Below are 27,933 nucleotides of genomic sequence, written 5' to 3' on the forward strand. Positions count from 1 at the left end.
TTACGTGCCCCACAAAATCACATGAAACAAAATAATAGAATTATTGAACCCCAAAACACAATTCACCACAATAAATTTTATCATTAATTAAAATAAAATTTAAAAAATTTCAATTATTATTTATTTAAATATTTCTTTTTTCAATTAAATATAACAAAAACAATAAAACAAGAAAATTCTTCAAAAAAAATATTTTTCCAATTCTTTCTCACAAAACAATTTTTTCTCTTATTGTTGTTACCCTTTCGACTTCACGAATTGAAATGCCGCCGGCATTTACCAGAAGTAAAAAAAATATTTTTCTAAAACAACAAAAATATTATAATTGTTCACTTTAATAATTTCAATAAAACTTGAATTTTCAATATACTATCTACAACTATACATATTTATAACTCTTTCAATATAATTTTATATTTATATACATATATTAAAATAACATACACGCACACATAAATGCAATATTTGTTGCATTTTTCTTTAAAGCAACAATGTACAAAAGTACAATATTGTTATAATCACATATAATCACAACTGTACGAATTCGAATTACTCAATTTTTATTTATAAATAACACAATGACAAAAAAAAAAGAGGGTGTATAACAGTTTTGGTTTATGAAAAGTGCCTCTTTTACAATTTTATTAAGAGATATTTTAATTTGAATTTAGTTTTGTCTTTATAATATAATAGAACAAATGAGAATGAAACATAAAGAGAATTAAATATAATTTTTAAAAATACAAACACGCAAATTTATATTGGCAACATTTTTTTTGTTATACAAATCAAATTTAGTTTCTCTCTCATATATCATTTTAATTTTGCTTGTTTTTAAATGTTTACTCTCTCCCCTGTTCTAATTTCTCAAAGAGCATAAATGCAATTTTTTGAGAAATTTTTTTTATTTCTTTTTAGATTTTTATTCTCATTTTTCCCCTTTTTTATAACAAAAAGTTAATGTGCATAAAAATCACATTTTCTTGTTTAATATTTTACATTCCTCTCTTCAATAGCACAGTTTATTTATTAACTTATCACATTATTATTATATTATTACATTAAAATATACAAATTTAATTCAATAGAAATACAATTACAAAAAAAAAAATCAAAAACACACATTTTTTCATTTGAATTTTGATTTTCTCTTTTAAAGGCTTATTAGTCCTTAATCTCTCTCACTTTTTCTCTTATATTTAAAAAATTACTCTCTTATATTTTGTTAAGATTATAAAACTATAGAATATAAAATAATGTAAACCAAATTATGCATAATAAAAAAATGTGAAGTGGGTTTGTTTTTAAAATGTCATAAATTTTGACTTCTCCAGTTGTATGTTTGGATGTGTGTGTTCGTAGTATTACAAGCATTTACACTTGTGTATGCATAAAAAATTTAATAAATTAAACAGGTTTTATTAACATTTTCTCCTGTTTTTTTTTTATTTTTTCAATTTTATAAGAAATGTAGAAGAGAATAATTTCAGTTGAGAGCGAAGAGAATTATATATAATATAATTCATACGAGAGAAGAAAAATACTCTCATTTACGAATAAAACCAAAAGGATAGAAAATAAAGTGAACAACTTGAATAATATTTGTAATTGGGATTAGGAAGATGGCAAAATTTTTTGACTCTGTTTGATTGTTGCACGTGTGTGTGCTTACTTATTTTTGCACTTTTTAACTTTGTATTTGTTTTGTATTCTGAAACTGTTAAGAAAAATTTGCTACTTACTACTGTAAAGATTCTCAATTCAATTAAGAGAGGATGAGAGTTTTTTTTCATTTTATATTTTCAATTTTCTTACAATTATTATACGTTCTTGTAGTATAACAGTCATACATACACACATATACAGGAATACTTCTTTTACAAATTCGGTGTATTTTGTTGTAAAAAGAAAAATAATATTGGATTAAAGAAGATTTCCACATGGAAAAGCAGCATTCAAAGAAAAATGCTATAGTGTAAAGGCAAAAAAGAAAAATACTAAAGCAAATAATAATAATAATAAAAATAAAAGAAAGGAGAAAAAAATATTTTTGTTGAGCACGTTTCGTCTAGACACTTCATTTTTCTCATACTCTTCTCATACACATAGTTATTTACTTATATATTTATTTAAACTGTAATAAATAAGCAAGTATATAAGTGGTATATAAGAAAATAAATTTTATTGTTTAATATATAAATTAAATAAAATCGATATATAACAATATTCTTATATGAATTATTTTTATTTTTAATATAACAAAATCTCTTATATATGTTGCTTCAAATCCCTTCTCATCCCTTCCCCCTTTATTATAATTTTACACATTATACACATGTTTTGAAATAGATACTATGGTATAAAATCTATTATACCGTATTATAATAGATTTTGGCTTTAATAAAAACCAAAAATTACTTACTAATCTTATATTCGCTCTTCCATTTCCTCGTACTGTTATAAAACACTTGTTTATTACAACATTATTATCGCATTATTGTTTAACATACCATAAAATATCCAAGATATTCAGTAAAAAAAAAAAGAATAGGAAATAATTGAGAAAAGAGTATAATAAAAAAGAGTAAAAAAAATTATATGCATACATAAATAACTCTTAAAAGTATGCAATTTTTATTTTTATTTTATTATAATTTTTTCTTTTTTGAAGTAGGTGCTAACAGGTGTTTTGTATGGAATATCTTTATCCAATTGAAGTTATATTGGTCATTAGTTGAAAAATATAACAATTTAATAAAATAGAATAGTTAAGGAGTTTAATTTTCGAAATTATTTTTAATCTTAACTGTGATAGGGAAGGAGAGACAAAAATAATTTTAAGTTATTGCAAATTATTTCTTTGCAATATTAAATTGCTAATTTTAACAATATTTACTTGTGTATAACACTTTTAAAGGGGTCCGTATAACAATATCACAAAATTAACGGTGAATTTTACTATAATAATTTCTTGGTAAATGAGTAAAATATAGAGAATCAATGCACGGTACAAATTAATTTTTTCCATATAATTCATTAAGCGAAATTTTAGCAAGGATTTTCTTAAACACAAGCCTTATAATTTTATAAAGCATGGGCCCCCATATAATCTTATTTCATTTTTTTTTCAATAATTTTCTATCAAATAGGTATATAATACTAAGCAGTCAAAAAAAATCGTCATAACTTTTCTATCTCCTCCTTTTTCGTTTTGCGTATGTATTTTTCGTTTTGTCTACAATTGCAATATTTTCGCACTTTTTACTTCGTTCCAAAAACGAAAACAATATCCGATTTTTTGCTTTAATAAAAATAATATAATACAAATTTTATCTCAATATAAAATGCAACAAAAAAAATAATGTGTAATATTCTTTTTCCGTATAACAAAAAAAAAAAATATAAAAAACAAAAAAAATATTGTCGCTTCGCATTCGCATTGTCGTCGTCCGTCAATCAGAAAAATATAAACGAAAACAGAAAAATAAAACAAGAAATAGCAATCAAAAACGACAAAAATAATAAAAACAAACTAACAAACAAAAAAAAAGTTGAAACGAACGAACAGACGAAGATAGACACTTCTTTTTATTCACGTTTAATATTTGTTTTTATTTTTGTTCATGTTTCGCTCTCTTATTCACATTGAGTATGTCTAGATATACAAGTATATCTAAATTGTTATTTATATAACAGTTTTATATTATAAAATATTTATATACATACATACATACCGACAAATGCACTTTGCAATAAAATTTTCATTATTCTTTTTTCTCGGTTTTTGTTTTATTTGATTTCCTCTCTCGCTCTTTTATTTATTTGCTCTCTTATTCCTTTTAAATTTTCTTCTAATATGAAATGCGTGTAATATTAAATTTTTCACATGTTCGTTTTTCTTGTTTTACTACTATTTTTGTTATATTTTATTATATTTTTTTTATTTTATTTAATTGTGTTGCTTTACTTTGCTAAAAATTTTTGTTGTTATACTTTTCACTTTGTTCTATTATTATATTGTGTTGTTTTGCTCCACTACTCATATTTTTGTATGAAAATTTGTTTAACAAATACTTATACACATACTTATATATTAGTGTCTAAAAATTTTCAATTCAATTTTGATTTTTTTTTGAAAAAATAATAACATTTTCTTATTTCGTTATTATTGTTATATTTTGCCAAATGTAAAAGGTATTACAAAACAAAAACTAAATGCTTTTCTATTATATATGTATAACACTTAGCACAATAAGAGAATCTCAACTCTTTTTTTTTTTTACCAAAAAAATAAAAACGAATTCACCGAAGATAGATATTTTGGTTATGTAGATAGACAGAGATGAAAGATTGTCAAATTTGAGTAGAAAATAGAAAATTTTGTAAATTTTATATTCTAATATATATTTTTATTTCTACTTGTTTCTTTAATTCCTTCTACTATCATTTTAATATACAATAATTATTAGTAAGAGAGAAAGAGAGACGGATACAAAGAAGAAGTATAGAGAGAGGAAATAAAAAAAAACGAATATAATATTATAAAATCTGTTATATATTTTTCTATTACTACTATTATTATTATTTTACTACTACTAAAAAATACAAAACAAAAACAATAAAATATTACTACGTTTACAGATTACACACTATTCAATTTATTCTTCTCTTCTTTAAACATTATTCTCTTATTGTTATATCCTTCTTTTAATACATTTGCCTTATCTTTCTTCAAAATTTCGTTTTATATTTTCATTTTATACTTTAATATTCTCACAAAATAGAAATAGTTATACTCTATTTGATTTTCTCATTTTTGTTATATTGTTTTCTTCACCTTATTAAATTCTTTCTCTAATTTTCTTCTTTTCTTCATTATTATTTTGTTATATATTTTGTTTCTTGTAATATTTTTGCTCACTCATGAAAGCAAATGAGTGAGTGAGTGAATAGTATACCTACTCCAATTTGAATTTTACCGTTTTTGTTACATTTGTCATTTTCTCTTCTCGTATTTGTATTTTAACATTATTTTCATTTAATGCTCTTTAGCAAATAAAAATAAGAGAACAAAAACAAAAAAACAAATATCTTTTTTTGATGTGCTCTCATCGGATTTCTATTTTTTGATATATAATTTTTTTTTCTTGTTTTTTTTGTATTTATGTATTATCTTACATTTATTTATGTTATACAACTAATTATAACATAAATATACTGATATAATTCCATATGTATATCTTATTCAATCATTATTTTGAGAAAATTATACATTTATTAATGTATGTATGTGCATATTTTAAATATTCTACTTTTTCATACCAGTTCTTTAACATATAACATATCTATCAATTTGTATTTTATTTTTGTTGTTATTTCATAATAATAATATATATAACAATATGTCTATGTATAATATTAATAAAATATTATATGATATACAATATAGTATTAATATTATTTTGTTGTGTATGTAAAAACGATGAGAACAGATTATCAGAATAAAAATAATAACAAAAAATTAAAATAAAAATATAATATAGTATAATAATATTGAGATTGTTGGTTAAAAGAAAATATAACAAAAATGCTTTTTTTCTGAACAAAACAAAATAATATAATATGTATATTATATAAATATCATAACATAAATGATATACAAAAACAAAAAAAAAAAATAAAATTCATATATGAATGTACGAGAAAAAAATGAAAAAAAAAACAATAAGAAAAAAAGAAATCATAATAATAATGAGAAAGAAGGAGACAGAAAAAATTTATAATAATAATAATACATGTGTATATTTTCATATAATACTATAATATAATACAAAAACAACAACAATAATAATAATAATAATAATAATACATACAGAGCGACAGTCAGAATTGTCAGTGTCAAAAAAGATTTTTTCAGTCAACGACAGGCCGTTTGTTAGTAATCATGTCACGGGAAATGAAATTTTATCCGTCAAATTTTGAAGTTAATCATTATTACAATAATCATAATAATAAGAAAAGAGAAACATAAAAAACAAGAAAAAAAGAAATAATAATAAGAGAAGAAAGAAAGAAGAAAATAAAAAATATTGAAATATAATAATAAGAAAAAGTCAAGAAAATAAGAAAGAATATAATATTGAGGTATTTCTTTTTTGATTATAATGATAATTATTGATACTTGATAGATAGATAGAAAAATAATAATAATAATAAAAAAAAGTATAGAGGAAAATTATTATTAAATAATAATGATAAAAAATATGTGGATGAAATTATAAAACAAAAAAAAAATATAGTGATTAAATAACAAAAATATTTGCAAAATTAAGTGTTTGTGTGACAAAATAATATTTTATAATTATTATTTCATGCAAATTGAAAAGAAAAATAATAATAGAAACGGTGTTAATTAAATATTTTTTTTTATTATCATTATTACTTTAACTTCAATATTATTATATTTTAATTCAAAAATATTATCGAAAAACAGAAAATATTGCAAATTATATCAAAAGATATAATTACAAAATAATAATTATTTTAATATCATAAAATCAAGAGAATTATGTTTCACAATTAAAAATATAATTAACAACATATATAGACTCTTAAATAATAATAGGAGAAAATAATAAATATAAAATAATAATTATGAGAAATAAATAATAATTATAATTTATAAAAATAATGTAACATTTTAAAAAATAAAATAAAAAAATGAAGAAAAAGAAAAGTGCCAATATATTTTTATTCAATATTGTATATTAGAATAGAAAGAATATTTTAAAATAATAATGACCATTATATTATTAAATAAAAATCAAAATTATATACGAAAAATATACGAATAAGTATAATCAAAATCTAGTCATATATACACTTGAAATTAAAATTCACAAAAAAAATTTTCTTCTATAATATTATGGAAAATTTTATAATTCACAAATAATTACGAAAATAATTTTGTTAAATTATTAAAATATTTTATTGAATGTGAAACATAATTTTTATAATAAAATAAAAATATTCAAAATTATTTACATTTTCTTATATTATTATAACAGATTTCCTCTCCCGATTCAAAAGAAATATAATTTAATATTTAATGTATACTATATATTTAAAAACTAACATAAATACTGCTTGTTGTATACTAAAAACAAAAAAAAAAAACAGAAAATACTTACTATTAAAAAAACCAATGTATACTTAAAAAAAAAAATACTAAAATATAATTACAAATTTTTAAATATAAAAAATCTATTAAAATTAAAATTAAATGTTCATAATATATGAAAAAAATTTGAATAAAAATTAAATAATAAAAATTATTAAAAATTGTATACGAAATTTAAAAATCAAACAAAAATTATTTAATTAAATATTTTTGTAACAAAACAACAAATTATTAAACTTATGAAATAATAAGGTATACAAAGAAGAAAATTATTAAGTATACTATAAAAATCTAATATAAAAAAACTTGTATACTATTTAAATTACTAGAATTATTTTTTAAAGTAATTTGAAAAATAAAGAACATTTAAATTAAAAATTTAGCAAAATAACAAAATTTTGTAAATATAAAAATAACAAAATAACTTAATTATATATATAACTTTAAATTTAAACTATAATTAAAAAGAAATATATTATGATTCTTATATACGTTATATACTTGTATAAGACATACATAAAAAATTAATTATATAAGGTATATTAAAAAATTTCCAAAAATACTTGAGTAATAATTAAGTATTCAAAATTTATAATTAAATTTGATGAATAAAATATATTATAATATACAAAGTGTTATACTTATACATTATATAATAATTTAATTATAAAATTGTTAAACTGTGATTTTATTTAATAAAAAAGTAAAACGAAAAGAATAAAAAATTAAAAATAATTAATAAAAAAAAGAGCACATTGTTCATAATTTTTTTATTTTTTAATTTTAATTAAATTCTTTAATTAATTTCCTATTTAATTTTGCTAATTATAATTTCCTATTTTAATTATATTTTATTCTCATTATTTTTTCTAATTTCTAACTTTAATACACAATCAATATTTGAACGACATCTAGCTTGTGTTTGTTTAATTAAATTTATTAAAATAATTATAAATTTTACTCTACCTGTTATATAAATCTGTAATCACATTCAAAAACCATTATAACATTAATAAATCTTAATAAACTATATATAAGAACTGATTTATATAACAGATTAATATTAAAAATTACGAAATTATTATGAAATCTTAAATATAACAGGTTTTAATAGAAAATTACCAAATGAAATATTAAACAAAAATATTTTCTTAAAAAAAAAATTTATTTTGTAAAAAAAAAAAAAAAATCTAATAAAAAAAATGACATTTTAAAAATTCATAAGTCAAATAATATGAAGTTAAAAATCAAATTAATCAAAATACAAAAAAAAAAAAAAATATTTTTAATGTCAAAAGAATATTTTAAAAATAAAACAACGATTAACACAAAAATAATTAATAATAAAAAATTAAAAATATAAAAAACAGAAAAAAAAAAAAATTTTTTTTTTTTCAAAAAATATTTTATAAAATAAATCAAATAGTTTGAAAAAGAACAACAAAAGCAAAAAAAAAAAAATTTCAAAAATATTTTTTTCTCATTTTAAAAGCAACAAGAACCTATCCATCATTTGGTTGACATTTTAAATTGAAATTGAAATTTTGACAAAAAAAAAATTTAAAATTAAAATATTTTTATATAAAAAAAGCACAAAAACAAAAATTATATTTGAATGTGTAAATTGTCAGTCTTAAAAATATTTTTAACACAAGCATAGAAAAAAAATTTATTTTAAAAAATATTTTTTTTTTGATTCCGGCATTGAGTGTGGGTGCATACAACCATCATCATCGTCAATTTATTCCTAAAATCAAAAGAAACATAAAAAAAAATTTAATTATTTTTTTTTCTTAATTCTAATTTATTTAAATTTAAAATTGAAAAATTTTTTTATTTTATTGTGTTCTTTTGTCTCAATTTTTTTTTTTTTAATATTTTCTTCAATTGCTTAATTAATTTTTAAAATAATTTTTATTTTCTTTTAGTTTTTACACAGACTGTAATATTAAAATGTATATATATACACCATTTAAAATAATATAAAAAAAAAAATTATTTGAACATGAAGTGTGTAATGTGTGTTTTAAAAAAAAAATAAATTGATTTAAAAAAAAAAAAAATTCAAATAAAAAAGAGAAGAAGAAAATTAAAATAATTAATAAATTTAAAAAAAAAAGAAACGAAATTAAAAAAAAAAATTTTCTATAATGATGCTACACGAGGCTGTTATGTTGGAAATTTATAGGCAGGCGTTAAATGCAAGGTAGTTAATTAGTTTTTAATTTTTTTTTTGTAATTTTCAATTAAGTATTTCAATTGTTATTGTTCAATATCATCGCATATTAAATTCTATAACAAAAATATTGTCTCAATTCTACTCTAGTATGGTATCAGAGTAGTAAGTACTATAAGATAGAGTGAATAATAAGTACTATACGGAAGACTTCTAGGGTATCGAGAAAGCCACCATGAAGTTATTCTTGTTTTATTCAATTTACTTGTTGTAATATTTTCAAGTAAGAGCGTTTAAGAATTAAAATTTAATATTTTAATATTGATTTGTTATAATACAATAAGTATTCAACAAAATATTATGCAATTAAATTTGGACTTAGATATTTAGATAAATTAGAATTAGCCATACACTTAAACATATGAATTCAATCAGCTCCCACAGGCTAATTTATTGTGCTAAATTATGATTATTTATAAGTAATAGTGAGTAAGATAATAGAAGTCCTGCATAAATGATTTATTCAGCCATGTTGCATTGTACATTATCGAATAATATCTATATATTTCATTAAACAGATACCTTATAAAATTTTGTAAATTTAATAAGGTGTCTAGGTGTATTTGTTAAAGATATACTTAAGAATAAAATCTTCTGTTAAATTTTCTAAGACTATTTTCATTATCTAGTATAATATGAAGATGTTATAAAATTTTTAGAAGACAAATCTGAATAATTAAAATCAGAACTAAATTATTTTTAATAATTTATATAAGTACTTGAAGCTAACTATAGTATTAAAATATTATTCGGTAAAATTTCCTATAATTCTTCTGTAATTTTGTGGCTGTTGAATTTTGAAAAAAATCTTTTGTTTTTCTTCTCAACTATTCATGATCAATATTATTATTTAGTACTGTAACATCTCATGCAGGATATTATTTGGAATATATTGCTATTATATACACTGGACTGTCATATTTAAATAAAGTTACTATATAAAATAATTTGCATTGAACAAAGTAACAAGTAGATGAAATACTATTCCAATAAATTTTGAAATTTAGAAAAATTTTTTACCAATTATAGATTTCAATTCTAATTATCTGAATTGTCAACAGAATTTATTATGAGTCCTTACAGTTTTTAGTGAGTTCCTTCTATGAAATACATGATATAATAAAAATAGAAGACTTTGAAATCAGCATCTTAATCTACTTAAAATTGACGTAATAATTATTAGTACTCACATATGTAAACTCTATAATTAATTTGTGTTTCAATGTTATACGTTTTATAGATAAAATTATTTTGAAGTACCTGTATTCGTCTCTGGTTCGTTCCCATACTAGAATATGCCTCACAGGTTTGGTTGCTTTTTTACATTATTCATATTAATAGGATTTAGTCGATTTAGAAGAATTTTTTATGATTTGCGCTTCGTCACCTTTGTTGATAAAATGCTACTTTTCTTCTTATGAGAATAGACTAAAATTGACTTACCCACTATAAGGAAGGGCCGTGATATTCATTTTTCAACTTACGAAATCTGATTTGATCTCTCCCAATATTTTTTTAATAAAATCGTCGTCATTTCTAATGTTAGGTATTTTTCTCCTCATATATTTTGTGGTTCCGTTTCATAGAACTAATTATGGGAAATACGAACCCGTCAGTAGAATTTTAATTTGTCTAGCAAATTTAAGAATACACTTGATTTTAAGTCAAAATATGTAATATGTTTGAGCTAAGCATGTAAAATAAAATAAAATAAAAATTCAAAGTCTAAGTAAAAAATATTATTTATTCTCATATTGCATAAAATATTGTACAAATTCATTAACTCTCACTATATACATAATCTTATGAGCAACACACATACATACATATATTCTAACTCAATTACTAACTATTTTGAATACTTAATTATTATAATCTAATATTTCAAATTAGTCTAAATATTTGTAATTATAATGACCCCTTTTTTGACTTTAACAAAATCTTTATCACTAAATTTGTACATGTTTCAAAATATAATTAAGATTGTCTGAGCCAAGCATCTCATGTAAAAAAAAATTTCTTAATTTTCTCAACATATTGAAATTTAATACTAAGTACTTATATTAATTATACGTATGTATATGACACGTACATGTGTAGGCTTATGTGTTATAATCTCATACAAGAACTGTTAAATTAAAATTAGTCAGAAAAATAAAATGTTTTCAATCAAAATTTTTTGATAATTAATAAATTAATTATAGCTATACATTTTTTTTTTTTTTATTCAAATTCTAGTTCAGATTCTAGTATATTAATAAATCTTTGTCAATGTACGAATTTTAATAACAAGAAAAACAATATTATTAGATTAAGAATGTTATTAAGTAAAATACACATTTTATACTTATAGTGTTATGACCTTATCAAAAAACTTTGAACTTATTATTAATTTTGATTTAAATTTAAATTACTTTATTGTATATACTCTGATATATAGGCTGTCTACTATGACTTGTTTTTGAAGCAAGTCTTAGAAATTATAAACAAAAAATATTTGTTATATTTCATGTTTTACTAAAACAATTCATTGAAATCAACACAGTAACAGATGTGGTAAGAGATTCAAAAAATTTGACGTGATATTAGTGATTTCGAAACACTCTAGAGGTGATAACAAAAGACACAGTTTAAATTTCTAGAACTCAAACAAAAGTCGCTTAAATTTCTTGAAACAACGCTAATTTTCAGATTAATTTTAAAAGATTTGAGTGAATTTTGTCACATGTTTTATCTAATTAAGAATTATAAACTTTGGGTTTTTTATACTCTAAAAACAAAAGTTTTTATCTTATTCGTGTACAACTATTTAATTTACATGCATATTGAGTGTAACTTCATATATTGACAATATCGTAAATTAAACTTGATTCACAATTATTGCCTTTTGTCTTCAATATCTCTTGTGAATTTTGTATAACGTGAACCAAAAAAGACTCTATTGTGTTCCGCCAACTTATCGATCTAAAGAACTACTTCAACTTCAACTTTCTAATGGATTCGATTATTTTGAGAGCTCACGTCATATCATACCCTAAAATAATTAAGATATTAATACTTATATATGTTTCATTAAAAGATAAATTACTTGGTAAGCAAATATTAAACTAATGTATAATTTAGAATGTATAACATCTTAAATTTTCACATTAAATCGCGTAATTCTGTTTCTGAATTCTGTTTCTAATATTATTAAGCTCTTATATCATACCCCAAACTTTAGTCTAGTATTCTTGTAAATTTCAACCAAAAGTTTTTTCCATATTGCATACTCCAAATATAATATATAATAATTCAATTCTTGTTATTATACCAATACAGCTTCTTTAGTGAAAACAATAGCTCATGAAAACCTAACATATAAATTGCAACTAAAAGGGTACTTTGAAGTAAATTAAGAAAATTTTCAAAATGAACTTGAAAGCTAAACAAACGACATTTATTATTTCAATTTTTTGCTGGTTTACAACCACTGATCACTGTAATCTTTGACTAGGATTTTAATTTGAAAGAATTTTTAATATTTTCACTTAATAAAATGGAAAACTTGTAAAATTTTATTTGTAAATTAAAATATTGGACATAACATACTCATTTATAAAATTACGTTCAGAAAACATAAATGGTATCGCTATAACTACAAAATTTAGTATGTGTTGTTGGAACGCTCTCATATTTTTTAATATTGCTTTCAATATATTGAATTAATTTTCAATAATAATAATATCTGAATTTCATACTTAAGTACATTACATTCGCTACTTCACAAATTCTTATAAGAAATTCCTATTTAAAAATTCGGATACAAGTGAAAAATTTTGTCAGTTAACTACATATATTGTAAGTAGACCCTTAATAAAAACAAAAATGGTTCTTGTTACCTTATAATCATTCACGTATTTATTTTGTTACAATTTTCTGAGCTAAAATTTTGTTATAGCCCCTAATCTTTTAATATTTTATTAATTAACCATTTATCGCTTTTAAACAGGTCCAGTATAACATTAAAAAAATTATATTGCAATCTTTACATCTAATATAAAAATTTCAGCAAAAAACTCATATTCTATTGATAAAACATTTATCTAGTTAATTTTAAAAAACCAAACACCATAATATACCCGATGTCGGGCGCCAATTCACTAATTAAGTAATAATAATTTTAATAAATAACCACTTACTTCTATTATAAATTTTACTAATTTAATAAAATATTTTATGCTACACTTTTAAATTTCACTTATCGATCACATTTGTTTGGCATTCATTGCATTTGAAATTTTGGTTTTTGCGTGGAGGCGCAATAATTCCATAAAATGCAATGCAATATAATAAATTTAATTCAATATTATTAGAATATTTAGATGAAAAGTTCAAAGAATAAATTAATTGAAAATAAAAAAATAAAAAATTGGTTACTTATCATTTTTTTTTTTTATTTCCTCAAATTTTCATAATTTGGTTGTTATAAATTTTTCATTTTTTAATGTTGACGCATTAAATACACACATTTTTTAATAATACTCACAAATATACGTACATACATACATAAAAGCATTATATTTTTGGGAGTTCTTCTTTAATGTTTGATGGTTGGTGTTTTTATTCTTTTTCTCATTTTTCTCTATAACATTCTGAAGAATTTATGATTGAATGTGGGGGCTCGGTTATATTATCCTCATTTGTTTGGTGATTTATTTCGACACACAGAATTTCCAATTTTTGTTTTTTTTTTTTGAATTTTATTCTTATTAATTTCTTATTATTTGTTTTTTTTTATATTATTTTACATATTATATGTATATAGTTATGTTTTCTCTTTTATTTTCCATTTGTTACATACTTACTTATACTCGTAGTCATGTTTAGTTGATTATGTTGGATAATATTCGGTATATGCATATAGAAGAACATAAAATTTATGCTATCTGTATGTAGTTATGTAATGTGTATATATGAATGAATGTGTATACGAAATGCGTATAATATATTTTAAGTGTATTATATTTGTATGTTTTAAGTGTTTTATACTTGATGTTAAAGAATTTTTCATTTTTTTCTTTATTGTTTTATGATAATAGAAATTTATGTTGACTTATGTTGGTTTTTTTTTTGTTTTTTTTTTTTTATAAATGTTTTTATGTCTTGTATGTTTTTTCTTTCATTTTATTTCGTATATATTATTATATTATATTTAAAATATTATATCTTATATAGTTTATTCATAAACCATCAAGAATTTTTCATCATGTATATATATATATATATATATATTCTTAATTAGTTATATAGAGATATAAATGTATAGGCTCGAAATTATAACACATAAAATATCGCACCCCTCATTCATGTATATTATAAGTTGGAAATCAATTTTTAATAGTAGAAACAAAGAAGCCGTAAGCTATATGGCTAATTCTTGTATGCGATTTTTGCCATCCTATATTCGTTCGCATCCTATTTCATATTTTTCTAATCCTTTCGCAGCGGACAATATCTTTCACATCACATGTTTTTCTTATTATCTCTGAGTGTATAGTCTCTGAGTGTTTTTCCAGTGTAATGTGCCTTAGAGTTTTTATTTCCGTGGCTTGTAATTTTTGTTTGATATTGGAAATTTCTGTTCTGGTTTCCAGTACCATATGTTGCAATGGGTCTTATGTATGTTTTATATATTTTGACCTTACTATGAAGATTAAATATACTTGTTTTTCCAAATAACATCACGTAGGCAACCCGAGTCTAAAGCGGTATTTTCATTGTGATATTTTATTTCAGCTTTTAACTTTCTGCCTGCGGTAATTTCGACGCCAAAATATTTGAAATGATATTTGTAAATTGTACCTGTTCGATGGTGGAATTATTTACTACGAGATTTCGTTTTTTCGGTAGATATTTGCATGTTATATGTTTCTACTGTATTATCTTAGATTTTAAAATATTCTTTAAGAATTTATACTATGGCAGGTTTCGATAAATTATTTTAATTACAAAATTCTTATAGGGAAAATCATTTCATTTAGCTATGTATCATTTGTATTACACTTGCAATTAGAAATATCTTACATGCTGCAAATTGCATTAGAATATGATAAGTATATTTTAAAAGTGCAAATATCAGGTAGAAGTCCAAAAGTTTGAAGTGAATTCATGGTTACTGTCATATGCATTTGGAATCTACTTGTCCCTTATGCAGCGGTTGATTTTGTTTAAGTGTTATTATAACTTCAATCGAATACAACATACGACATACTACCGTATTCCGTTTCTAAATTCAATCTACAATGGATGAGAGGTAAATAGACTTAAAATATTCAAGAACAAAGGGTGCGATATTATATAGAATAGCATAAGATTTTATTTTTTTTTTTTGTAATATTTTTTTTTTTTTTTAAATTTTATTTTTTTAAAATTATTATATTTTTAGTGCTATAATATACATAATAAGTATTAATAAATATTAAATAAATTATATTAATTCTATGTAGGTATCCATCATATGTATATATACTTACATACATAGCCATGAGTATTAAATAAATTTTAGAAAATGAAAATGTTGATGAATATAAAATTTATTAAAGAGGAAAGACCTTAATTTTTAATATTAGATTATTCGCCTTTTTCTTAGGCGATGTTTTTTTTTGTTCAAAAATTTTTCGTAAAAAAAAAAAATTATTAATTTGTATTTCAAAATATACTTATGTTTTTCTTCAAAAAAAAAATGTGTTTTTAAAATGATTTGATTGAGAGAAAAATTGAAATTAGAAAAATTAGAAGAAAAATGGGGAGTTTTTTTTATTTTTATTACTTTATTATTAAATTCATATATAATTATGTAATAAAATATTCTTTCATTAGAAAAGAGAGATAAGAGATCACTTCCTTAGGGAAGTGAATAGAATTATACAATTTTAATGCAACATTGAAAAAAATTTGCGGGTACAATAAAGTGATTCTCATTAAAATTGCTGAACAATACTTATTCAATTTTAATATTAAATTAAGGGTTTAGAGCCAACTGAAATTGCTTCATCTTTTAAACTGGCCGGACCGTTGTCAGAAGATGAACTAATTAAATACACCTGAAATTTACATACAAATAAGTACTAATTTGTAAAGACCATATAACGTGTTATTTTAGTTGTAGACCCGGTTATATACTAACCGGCTTGTGATATAAGCGATAAATAGTAAAAAAAAGGAAAAAAAAATACCCTGGAGCAGCTTTCTTTAACCGCGAATATTCATTAAAAAAAGAAAAAATATTATACTTACATGGATTGGAGTCACTTTTCCTTCAGATATTTTTGTAGATGTTCTAAATACTTTCAACAGATCACAAAGCAACTCAACCACTAATTTCTGCCTAAAATTTGGTAGGTAACCTTTCAATTGAATTCTTTATGGGAAATGTTGTTTTATGCACTGAAATAAAACAATTTTGGATCAACATGTAAAATTTTAAATGCTGCATATTATGCCTACATAGTTTCGCGATAAAAATCAATAGGTAGATTATTGACAAGAGCTTTATGTCCGAAGGCGGGACATAATGAGGACATAAATCAAATTTATTATGATAAATATTTCACTGTCTGTCACATACGATTACGAAATATTTCGGATCCATTGTTACTTCAAAAATATAAAATTTATATATACAAATACCAGTATAAGAAGTGCTTACGGTCTACAATATAAAAAAAAATTAAAGAAGTAAACGGACAACTCCCGTAACGTTGTTTCTTTCGTAAACAGAAATTTTTTTTTTAAGTTTTGAAGAATATGCTAAAAACAATAATCTAAATATTTTATTATTATTTAAATTTATTATGGTGTTCTTTAATATAGACCGCCGATATTTTTATATTGATTGAGTATATAACTGAATTTTATCTAATTAATTTCTAATTCACTACCTGAAAACTTGATTTTAAACTCTTTTCATAACAAGTTCCACATTTTTATTTATTTTTTTTTCGTTTTTTTTTTTTTTACAACTATTCAAATCTTCAATTTAATTCATTATCTTAATTTTATATATAAAATAAAATAAAAGGAAAAAAAAATTAATTATTTATGAAGCATATCGAATTTCTCTACTTATTCTAACTATAATAATTTTTTTTATTTTCAAATTAATTTAGATCAAATTTCAAATTATTCCAAATAAACCTGTTAATAAAATTTCTTATTAATAAATTCAAATACAATTATTATTAATCAATTAAATTTTAAAATATTTTTTATAAATGTATTTTGTACAAAGAATTGGATCATATAATTTGTAACTGGGAACAAAGTTTTTCTTATAAGTGATATAGTATACAGTTGGATACAGTAGTCGAGAATCAGTAGTACATATAGTTGACTGTTGCCTATTTAATATGTAAATAATTTCCCGCCTAAGGAATTGACATAAGAAATAAAGAACAATTTTTTATTTCTCGATCTAGAATAGTAAATGTGAAGAGATTGCATATTTGAGTTTCTTGTATGCAATTTTCCTTTAGAGCTGTAATTATAATACTATACACATCTTTAGAAAATCCCACTTTTTGGGTAATTATTTTTTTACCAAATTAATTAGTCCGAATCTTAAATTTAAACAACGGCAACTATACTAAAATAAAAATATAGGAGTGCGTTTTCTTCCAAAAAAGCAAAGATTAAAATTTACTCAACTACTTCGTACAATAATCCCGTCATTTTTGAGAAACATTTACAATTAAAGAGGATTCCCCTCATAAGATGTTGTACCAGCATATGAAAAATATTTCTTAATAAAATTTTAATCTTTTGTATGTTGCACTTACTTCTTTTTGGCATAATTTAATTTGAGCTCTATACTTAATATGAAGTGGTGTCCCGATTGAATGCATTTTATACTTCCTGCCGTACGATTCTCTGCTTATATGATTAATTTTTCAACTCATGCTTGATAAACTGCGGTTACATTTTATTAAATACAAACTGAATACTTAATCTAGTTGACCTGTTGCACATTAGTAAATAAATACTAAGTAAAAAAAATTGTGTTATGTAATTCGCAATATCTCACAGTCTTATATGTGGTAATCACTAACATGGTTCCGCTTTTATTATATTTGAATAATCTTAATTAAATTAGGTACATATTTGTTTTGGAATAGCTGTTGAACATGTTATTAAACACATTATCATATTAATATATTTTATTATACCTAAATCATGTTATATAATAAATATAATAAAAAAAAAATAATGTTTTAGGTTCTCCTTAAATTTAAACTTGAAATATAAAATATAAAACATTAATTATTAAAATAATTTTATGCATGAACCAAAAAAAAAAAAAAAAACCAAATCGATGTTACCAATTAACAAAAAAAAAAAAAATAATATCATAATTAAATTATAATTATGAATTAATTTGTAAAAATTAATATAAATGGACGTATGTATAACATATTTTAATATTTTTTATATTATTTTTTATTTTTAATATTTAATAAAAATATTTTTACAATATTTCTGCAATACAAATTTTATACAATTTCAAGGACTCGAATATTTTGATGTATTCCATTTTTTTTTTTTTCAAATTTTGATTTATGATAATTTTATATCTACCATTATACTGTTATACATTTACGTATACTCTTGTGTATGAACATTTTAACATTATTTATGTTCATAGTTTTTGTTTTTGAATATAATTTGTATAGAGCTACCTACTTTTATTGAAATTATTTGCATATGAAAGAGCATTCCATATTACTTATAGGTACTCATATATATACATAATTATAATATAGGGTGTTCATATCCTAAATACAATGTTATAATTCGTAGAATAAATGGGGTCATGAAAAGGTATAAATTTTAATCACACGTTAATAGGTTCCGTGATATTCCTGATTTAAATCAACATCGACTATTGTTTTATTTACTGTGTAAAGTACCATATTCAGTGAGTAAATATAGCTTTGTCAGTTATCGACCTATGAATAAAGTGTCAGAGCCATTTGCTCCATTAGATTTATCAGTTGGCATAAAAAAGCGAACATCAGAAACTCCAAAATCTTCAACGTTACAAAGAAAAATGCAGAGACGTTCACATACAACACCAACATCTATTCAAGTACCAACATCATGAGTGACACCGCTTAATCAATTTTCCCAGCTGCTGCAGCATACAAAAAATTTATCTATGAATTAAGTTAAATATGAAAAGTTGCAAATCTCCAAGATAAATAGCGTATAAAAATTTCAGCATTCATTAATACCGTTCCATAACTCATTTTTATATAATTCCAAGTAGGTTTTAGTCAAATAAAATTTGTAGGTCCGCAATTATTAAACTCTAAGTGTTAACGTCCTACGAAATTTTCAACTGAATTTCAAATAGCAGTATATTTATTAATCGAACACCCTGTTTATTTTTATTCTTATGCATAATTTTTATATTGTGTTATTGTTTCGGTATTCAATATTTTTGTATAAAATTTTTTTTTTTTGTAAAAAAGTAAATATTTTATAAATTTTATTATTATTTTTTTTCTATAATAAATTAAAAAGTGTTGTGATCTTGTAGAAATTATTATATTTGTATGTTGTTTCTAAATTTTACTCAAATTTTTAAACATTTCTTATAATTTTATGTTACGGTTTTGTGTAATACAAAAGTCGTATTAACTATGATTTTGAAATTAAAATTATAGCGGAGAATCGGTACAATAATAATACGATAAAAAAAAATATCCTTTGGGACCGAACTACCGATAAGATCTAAAGAGACATATAAATAAGCAAGTCTTAAAAAATTTTTGGAATGCAAGTTTATTTTTCCGGCCTCTAAGTTCAATAGGTGAAAATATTATAGTTGTTAATGAAGGTTGTCCGAATATTAAATGAAAATTTCAATATTATGGCATAGAAAGTAAAAATGTACTCCGCATATCATCACTCAGCCGTTATTCGAATTGAAGTTCGGGAAGTTAATCTGCATTAAATCTGCATTTTTTTTAACACACAATAGTAAAAGACTGAAAAAACTAAAAATATTTTTTAACATTCACTGCCATTCTGGAAACATTAAAATATAAAAACTTTGAAAAAATTTCTGAAAAAAACAAACTATTAAATCGTCAAACCTCTTGTTATATACAAAATTTATTTCTTAAAAAATAATATCATTTTGAAATATTTCAAAAATGTCATTTTTATTTAAGTGTCACAAAAAATTATTTTTTTTTTTTCTTTTTCGCTTCTTAAGTTTTGATAATCAAAAATTTTTATTCAATTAACCCACAAGAAACTAAGTATAGAAACACTAATTCCAATCCATTAAGTCTAAATATTTTTGTTTTGTTAGCATATCACTCAGTCATAAAAACGTCAACCCTAAATATTTTAATTTAAGACTTCATTAAGTTATAAATTAAAATTAAAATAAAAAATAAATAACACACACAAAATACATACATATGTATATTAAATTCTATTTTTAATTTCATTTTAATGTTCATGCATATTTTTTTATATACAATTTTGTATAAATTTCATGGGGTCCGAACTTATTAAAATTAGATTTATTTTCATCATATTTTGTAATAAATTTTTTAATTTCATTTTAATTTGATGAAAAATTTCAAATTTTAATAATATTCTACTTGTTGACTGGTTAAAAATGATGCAATAAAATTTGATTTGAAATACTTTAAATCAAATATAATTTATTTATTTTTAAACATTGTAAATAAAATAAATTGAAAAATAAAAAAGTATAAATTTGGTTTAACAAAGTCCTTGAATTTATTTTGATTTAGATCAACTTAAAAAATCTTTAAAATCTTATGTTTAAGTTAACAGTTTACTTATTTAATGTTATTTTAAATTTTTTTTCTTCTATCTTGCAGTGAATTAGCCAGCCCACGATGTCAGTCACGTGAATCATCTGGATCTGGTGGTAGATGTCCATCAGATGATTCAAATTGCTCCGGAAATGGTAGTACATCAGCAGGACCATTACCAACAAGTCCAGTTGGAATAACGTTACCAGCTACATTACCACCGGCAGCAGCTGCAGCGTTATTACCACCTCAATCGGCTGCAATGGCAGCATATTTAAATGTTGCAGCAGCAGCAGCACAACAAAATCGTTTACTTCTTGGTAATCCATTAGCAGCAGCTGCAGCTGGTTTAGTTCAAGCAGCTCAGTCACCGCCAAATCTACCTCTAGCATCCCCAATACATCCAGATGATACATCCATATTAGATTTTAGTACGAAACGTATAAGAAAAGATTCTGATACAGATAGTAAAAGTGATAGCGATGCTGTAAATTTAAGTAAATCAGATAATGGAGAGCAATCTGTTGGTGGTGTTGGTGGAGAATATGCTCCATTAGATTTATCAGTCGGTACAAAAAAGCGAACATCAGAAACTCCAGAATCGCCAACGTTACAAAGAAAAGTGCCAAGACATACACCTACAACACAAACGCCCAATCAAGTACCAACATCATGGGTGGCACCTCTTAATCCATATTTAGCAGCTGTTGCAGCAGCTAGTCTTTCACCAAAAAATCATTTAGATTGGAATGGAAAATCTAAAATATCACCGGTTGCACCAAATGATGCTGCCAAAGCTTTAGAAAAAATGTCTGAGATGACAAGACTGGGTGGTCCACCAGAAAATGATGTACCAATGCGTATACCTAATAATCAAGTCAGTAATAATTCCACCAATAATTCAAGTACTGGAAGCACAGGAAGGCACAGTGCTTGGCAATCACATTGGCTCAATAAAGGAGCTGATGCTGCAAAAGACGTTTTCAAGTGTGTTTGGTGTAAACAAAGCTTTCCAACATTAGCGTCTTTAACAACACATATGAAAGAAACGCAACACTGCGGTGTAAATGTCCCTCCTTCAGGTAATTTGCCTACTCAACAAGGTAATAGCGGTGGTTCAAACCAACAGCAACAACATCATCATCAAACTTCACAAAATACTTCATCAAATTCATCCAACAGCAGTAAGTCAGACCTTAATTTATTAATTAAAGAAACAATGCCTTTACCAAGAAAATTAGTGCGAGGTCAGGATGTTTGGTTAGGAAAAGGAGCTGAGCAAACTAGGCAAATATTGAAATGCATGTGGTGTGGTCAAAGTTTCCGCTCCTTAGCAGAAATGACATCACATATGCAGCAAACCCAGCATTATACAAACATAATATCACAAGAGCAAATTATATCTTGGAAATCAGCTGAAGAAAATAAAAACTCTAGTGGTGGTGGAGGAAATAATGCAGGACAAAATCCTAATGCCAACTCAAATACGAATAGCACTGTTAGCGCGGTTCTTACATGTAAAGTATGTGATCAAGCTTTCTCATCTTTAAAAGATTTAAGCAACCACATGGTAAAAAATGCACATTATAAAGAGCATATTATGAGATCCATAACTGAGAGTGGCGGACGAAGACGGCAAACAAGAGAAAAACGTAAAAAATCATTACCTGTTCGTAAATTACTAGAGTTAGAAAGAGCGCAACACGATTTTAAAAACGGTGATATTAAAGGTATGCGACCAAATGTTAGTGATCTAGGTGCAACAACCAGAATAACATGTGAGAAGTGCGGAGATAAAATTGAAACAGCACTTTTTGTTGAACATATCCGGTTGTGTGTTGGAGGGCAAATTGCGAATAATACACCACGTAATAATTTAATGAATAAGCCATTAAATGCAAATAGCATTATACCACCAGATTCAATGAGTCCCCTAACACCAACTTCAAGTCGTGATGGCAGGAAGAGTATTGGTGGTTGCGATGATAGTGCAACGTCCCCAGCATCATCAAATCGACATATCTCTCCACATGCACCAGATTTATCTTCACCAATATCATCTAAAGATGGTGTTGGTGGAGGTGGTGGAAGTGGAAGTATTGGTGGCAACAGTTCAGGTGGAGAAAAATCCTCCCCTTCCGTTTTAAATGCCATTGAACAATTAATTGAAAAAAGTTTTGATACTCGATCACGTCATAATACGCCTGGTTTTTCATCAAATAATCATACGAGTGCACCTCTTGGTTCAAGTATATTAAAGCGTCTTGGTATTGATGAAAGTGTTGATTATACAAAACCATTAATTGATCCTCAAACAATGAGTTTATTGCGGTCATACCAAAATTCTCAATATCCGCGACGGGAGCGAAGTGGTAGTGAATCAAGTTCTGTGTCTGATCGTGGAAGTAGTCGTTTAGAATCACTTACACCAGAAAGAAAGCCAGATATGATGCTTTCAAATAATACTTCCCCAAGAGAATCCCCTGATAAAACAACAAATTATAGTCATTCAGAGCATGAAGAAGACCATAATAATAAGAATTCGTCAGGAGTAAAAGTTAAAAATGAACCCTTAGATGATGAGAATGATGAAGACGCTGAAAACAATAACTGCGATGAAAATAAAAATGAACATATTAATAATCAAAATTTAAACAAAGAGATTAAAAAGGAATTTGTAAATCCCGATGAAGGTGAAAAAAATTCTCATACAGGCGGTATTGATGACAATTGTGAATTAGATTTATCGTCAACAGTCAAACAAAAAATAAACACACCATCGACATCAACGGTTCCTAGTCCAAATCAATTGCTGCATTCGTATCCATCAAATTCATCGAATATGGTTGGTAATACTGCTAGTAATATTGGCATGCCCGGTGGTAGTTCAATAACACCTGCTGCAAGTCCTTGTAGTGATCGATCTACAACACCAAGATCTACAACAAATTCAATAAACAATGATAATAAAAAATTATCTGGCAGTGGAAGTTTAAATGCATTATCTTCAATGTTTGATAATTTAACTGGAACTGGTTCCATAGGTAGCGGTAATGATTCAAATAATGGTTGTGGTAATAATGGTAAAAAAACTACCTCACATCCATTAGCCGCATTACAAAAATTATGTGATAAAACTGAAACAACATCAAATAATAACAGATCAAACAATAGTAATGCATTATCAGCTAGTATATCCTCAATGGGTGGTTCATCACCTGGCAATATATTAGCATTTAGTTGGGCATGTAATGATGCTGTTATCACACAAGATTCAATTATTAAATGTACTTTATGTGATACACCATTCTGTTCAAAAGGTGCATATCGTCATCATTTGTCTAAAGTACATTTTGTTAAAGAGGAAATCACTGATCCATTAACATCAAAATCATTATCATCAGCAGCATCATCATCATCTTCATCTGGTAATAGTTCCATAAGTGGTGGTGGTAATAATAATAATAATAATAATAATAATGGTAACAATTCGAATGAACAACAACATAATCGTAGTGCTAGCGTATCCTCAAATAAATCATTACCACATAGTCGAAGTCAATCACCAAAAGTTCCGATTGGTTTAAATTTAAACAATAATAATAATAATAATAATTCATTGTCATCATCAGCTATGACAAATAAAAGTCCATCACCATCAACATCTATGAGTAATCCAATTAATCAGCAACAACAACAGCAGCAACAAGGACAACAACAACATCAGCAACAATCACCTGCATCCACCCAGAGTCCTTTCGATGAAAGTCCACATTCAAAATTCTTAAAATATACTGAATTAGCTAAACAATTATCATCGAAATATGTCTGACATTCCTAAAGAACTAATTACAAATAAAAAAATGAGAAGGAAAAACTAAGGTAAATAATATTTTACTTCCATAGTTTAAATATTTTAATAAATATTCATCTATACATATATTAATATATTAGATTATATAAAATATAAGTCTGTTTAATTTTAAATAAAAATATGTAATATATATGAAAAAAAGTAATAAGTCAATGTTCATTCTCAATTCTTTTTTTATGGCTAACTGAACACATGCTTATTATGTATGTACATACGTATGTGCATAACATAATATGTACGTATTAATTATTTGTTGTTTATTATTGATTGTATGGCGTTAATTATACTGTTTTATACTTATTATTCTGATATTATCGATTGTTTATAATTATTTTTTTGTAAATTATTGTTTGCAATTTAGCAACAACTATCATAAACATGTATGTATATTAATATCATGTAATTATATACATATGTATAAATAACCCTTAAAAAAAAATAAAGGAGGTAAAACAAAACTTAATTGCGCGCCATTTGTAAAATAATAAATCATGTCAACATTAAAAAATACAATCACTCACATAAATTACGTACATAAAACAAAATAATAACAACATACAATACAAAATTTAAAAAGAATTAAGAATGAAAAGAGACAAAAAGTAAAGAAAACGAAAGAACCAAAAAAAAAGTATTGGAAAAAAAAAATATTAACCACACAACAATACAACAACAAAAATATATTCTCATATCTCTTTCCATTATTTCGTAAGAATATAAGCAACAACAATTTACAAAATAAAAAAAAAATTTATTGAATAACAACAAAGAACAACAACATATTTAAATTAATTGAAAAACCAATAAGCCAGAATGAGATAAATTGAACTCTTTTAATAATGTAGAGATTATTTAAAAATGTATTATTATTAATAATAATGATAAATATGTAATAATGAATATAGCGAAAAACAACAACAATAAAATAAAAGAGAGAAATTACAAAAACAAATTATTGAATTTTTTAAAAAAAAAAAAAGAGTAAATTTTTACCAACACAATTAACTTCCATCTCCAACTTCTTAAGTTTTTGTTTTTGTTTTAACAATGACAGGAGTTTAAAGATGAGTGGAAAAAAAATAAAAATAAATATGGAAGTAAACAAACATCTGAACAAATTGCATACATATTTATTATTCTTTAAAACCCGTATAATTTTGTAATACACATAAATATTAACATACACGCATAGGTATGATTTGTTGTTCTTTCCATTTTACATACTAATTTATTTTGAGAAGTTTTATAATGTTTTGAGAGATAAATTAAAATTGAGATAATTATGTTTAAATACTTTTGTAATTAAAGAAGAAAAAATAAGGATGACTTCGTTTTAAATTAAAATATTGCACCTGTTAAAAACAAATTAAATTGGAACTAAATGACTAGAATTATGTATGTGTATTTATAATAGCTGGCAATACCTACTTACGGGCACACTTTTTTAAATTAGTTTTTTTTTAAACACAGTAATTTTGAGGAAAAATAACATTGGTAGGCGGGCATTCTACCACTGAACCACTGATGAAATAAAAAAATATTATTATATAGATAATTTTACACAATTTTTTAACTGTTATACAATTTTGTTCGAAGTAGATAATACAATACATTTCACTCAAAGTAATAATTGTCGGCAATACTTTCTTAGTAAAAGGCTTAAAAGCATTTAAAAATTATTGGAACAGTAAGCTTCTAAATTTTTAAACAGACATCATAAATCATTGGAATTTCAGATCAACACTTTATTATTAATTCACTTGTATGATATTCTATTATAAATAAAACTTAATCAAGCTGTTATTATGTTGGTCTGTTCACAGGGCGAAACAATTTTAATAAGATTGTTGTAAGAATAATTCTGTTATATACCTGCATAACATGCATAACAATAAAAGTGCAAAATTTACAATTATGATATACTAATTTAGTTTAACTACTCAATGTGACAAATCCATCACACTCCATTCCTTGGAACAGATTTTTATTCGATTAAAAAAATTTATCTTGAACTTTCGAAATCGGCCCAATATTCTGTAAATTAATTGAAATTAAAAATAATTCGAAATACATATGTATGTATGTATAAAATAAAGAGCAATAATAACATAAAATAAAAAACCAAAAAAATCAATTTTATCAATTAAGATTGATTGGTGTTAAATTAATTTTTCTATAGTCACATACATACGTACATATACATTTTATCTCTTTCCTTTTTATTGCACCTACATACATGTATAACATTTATATTCAATTAAAATTTAATATTCAATTCAAGCACTTTATAGAGAACAATTTTTTTTTCAAATATTCCCTACATACATACTACCTGCTTGTATGACAGAAAGCACATGTTTCATATTCATGTATAAATATGCCTATATAATATCCATTCATATACCATAATATATATGTATGTATACACATGTATTGCATATAATTTCAGTTATTATTTTACCACCTTTTCTTTACAAAATCCATTCACAATATTTTTTATTACTGCGCTCTTAAAAGCAACAACAACAACAACAACAAAGCAAAATAAAATATGTTACTTGTAATTCACCAATTAAACATTTTGTTGCAAAATATGAAATAAAAACAAAATATTCAACAATGGGAATCAAAAATAAAAAAAAAAAATTCACCAACAAGCAAAATATTTTTTCATCTCCTTTTTTTCTTGTTTTCGTTATACTTACCTTACTTCTGCACATGTATAGTATGTATGTGAAGGCATTTGTTTGAGTCAGTGTTGTAGGAGACAAAAGAATTAAAACACCAGCAAAGCAACAACTACAAT

The 27,933-nt window shown here is 23.7% G+C and overlaps 1 protein-coding gene across 2 annotated transcripts in view; it reads left to right on the forward strand.

Moving 5' to 3' along the window:
• LOC129614831 (protein tiptop) overlaps positions 1 to 25,273 on the forward strand; it is a 65,557-nt gene extending 40,284 nt beyond the window's left edge. The window contains exons 1-2 of one of the 2 annotated variants that reach the window (XM_055529733.1): positions 9,212 to 9,386; positions 21,320 to 25,273. In XM_055529733.1, the coding sequence (XP_055385708.1) occupies positions 9,331 to 9,386; positions 21,320 to 25,085 (3,822 nt within the window). In that variant the 5' untranslated portion in view covers positions 9,212 to 9,330 and the 3' untranslated portion in view covers positions 25,086 to 25,273. Of the gene's footprint in view, positions 1 to 9,211; positions 9,387 to 21,319 lie in introns of those variants that run through there. The other variant, XM_055529732.1, reaches the window with a different exon arrangement.
• Positions 25,274 to 27,933: the final 2,660 nt, after the last annotated feature.

The sequence above is a fragment of the Condylostylus longicornis genome, unplaced genomic scaffold (assembly GCF_029603195.1).
Source record: "Condylostylus longicornis isolate FDR11 unplaced genomic scaffold, ASM2960319v2 ptg000122l, whole genome shotgun sequence".
In the NCBI taxonomy this organism is placed as follows: domain Eukaryota; kingdom Metazoa; phylum Arthropoda; class Insecta; order Diptera; family Dolichopodidae; genus Condylostylus; species Condylostylus longicornis.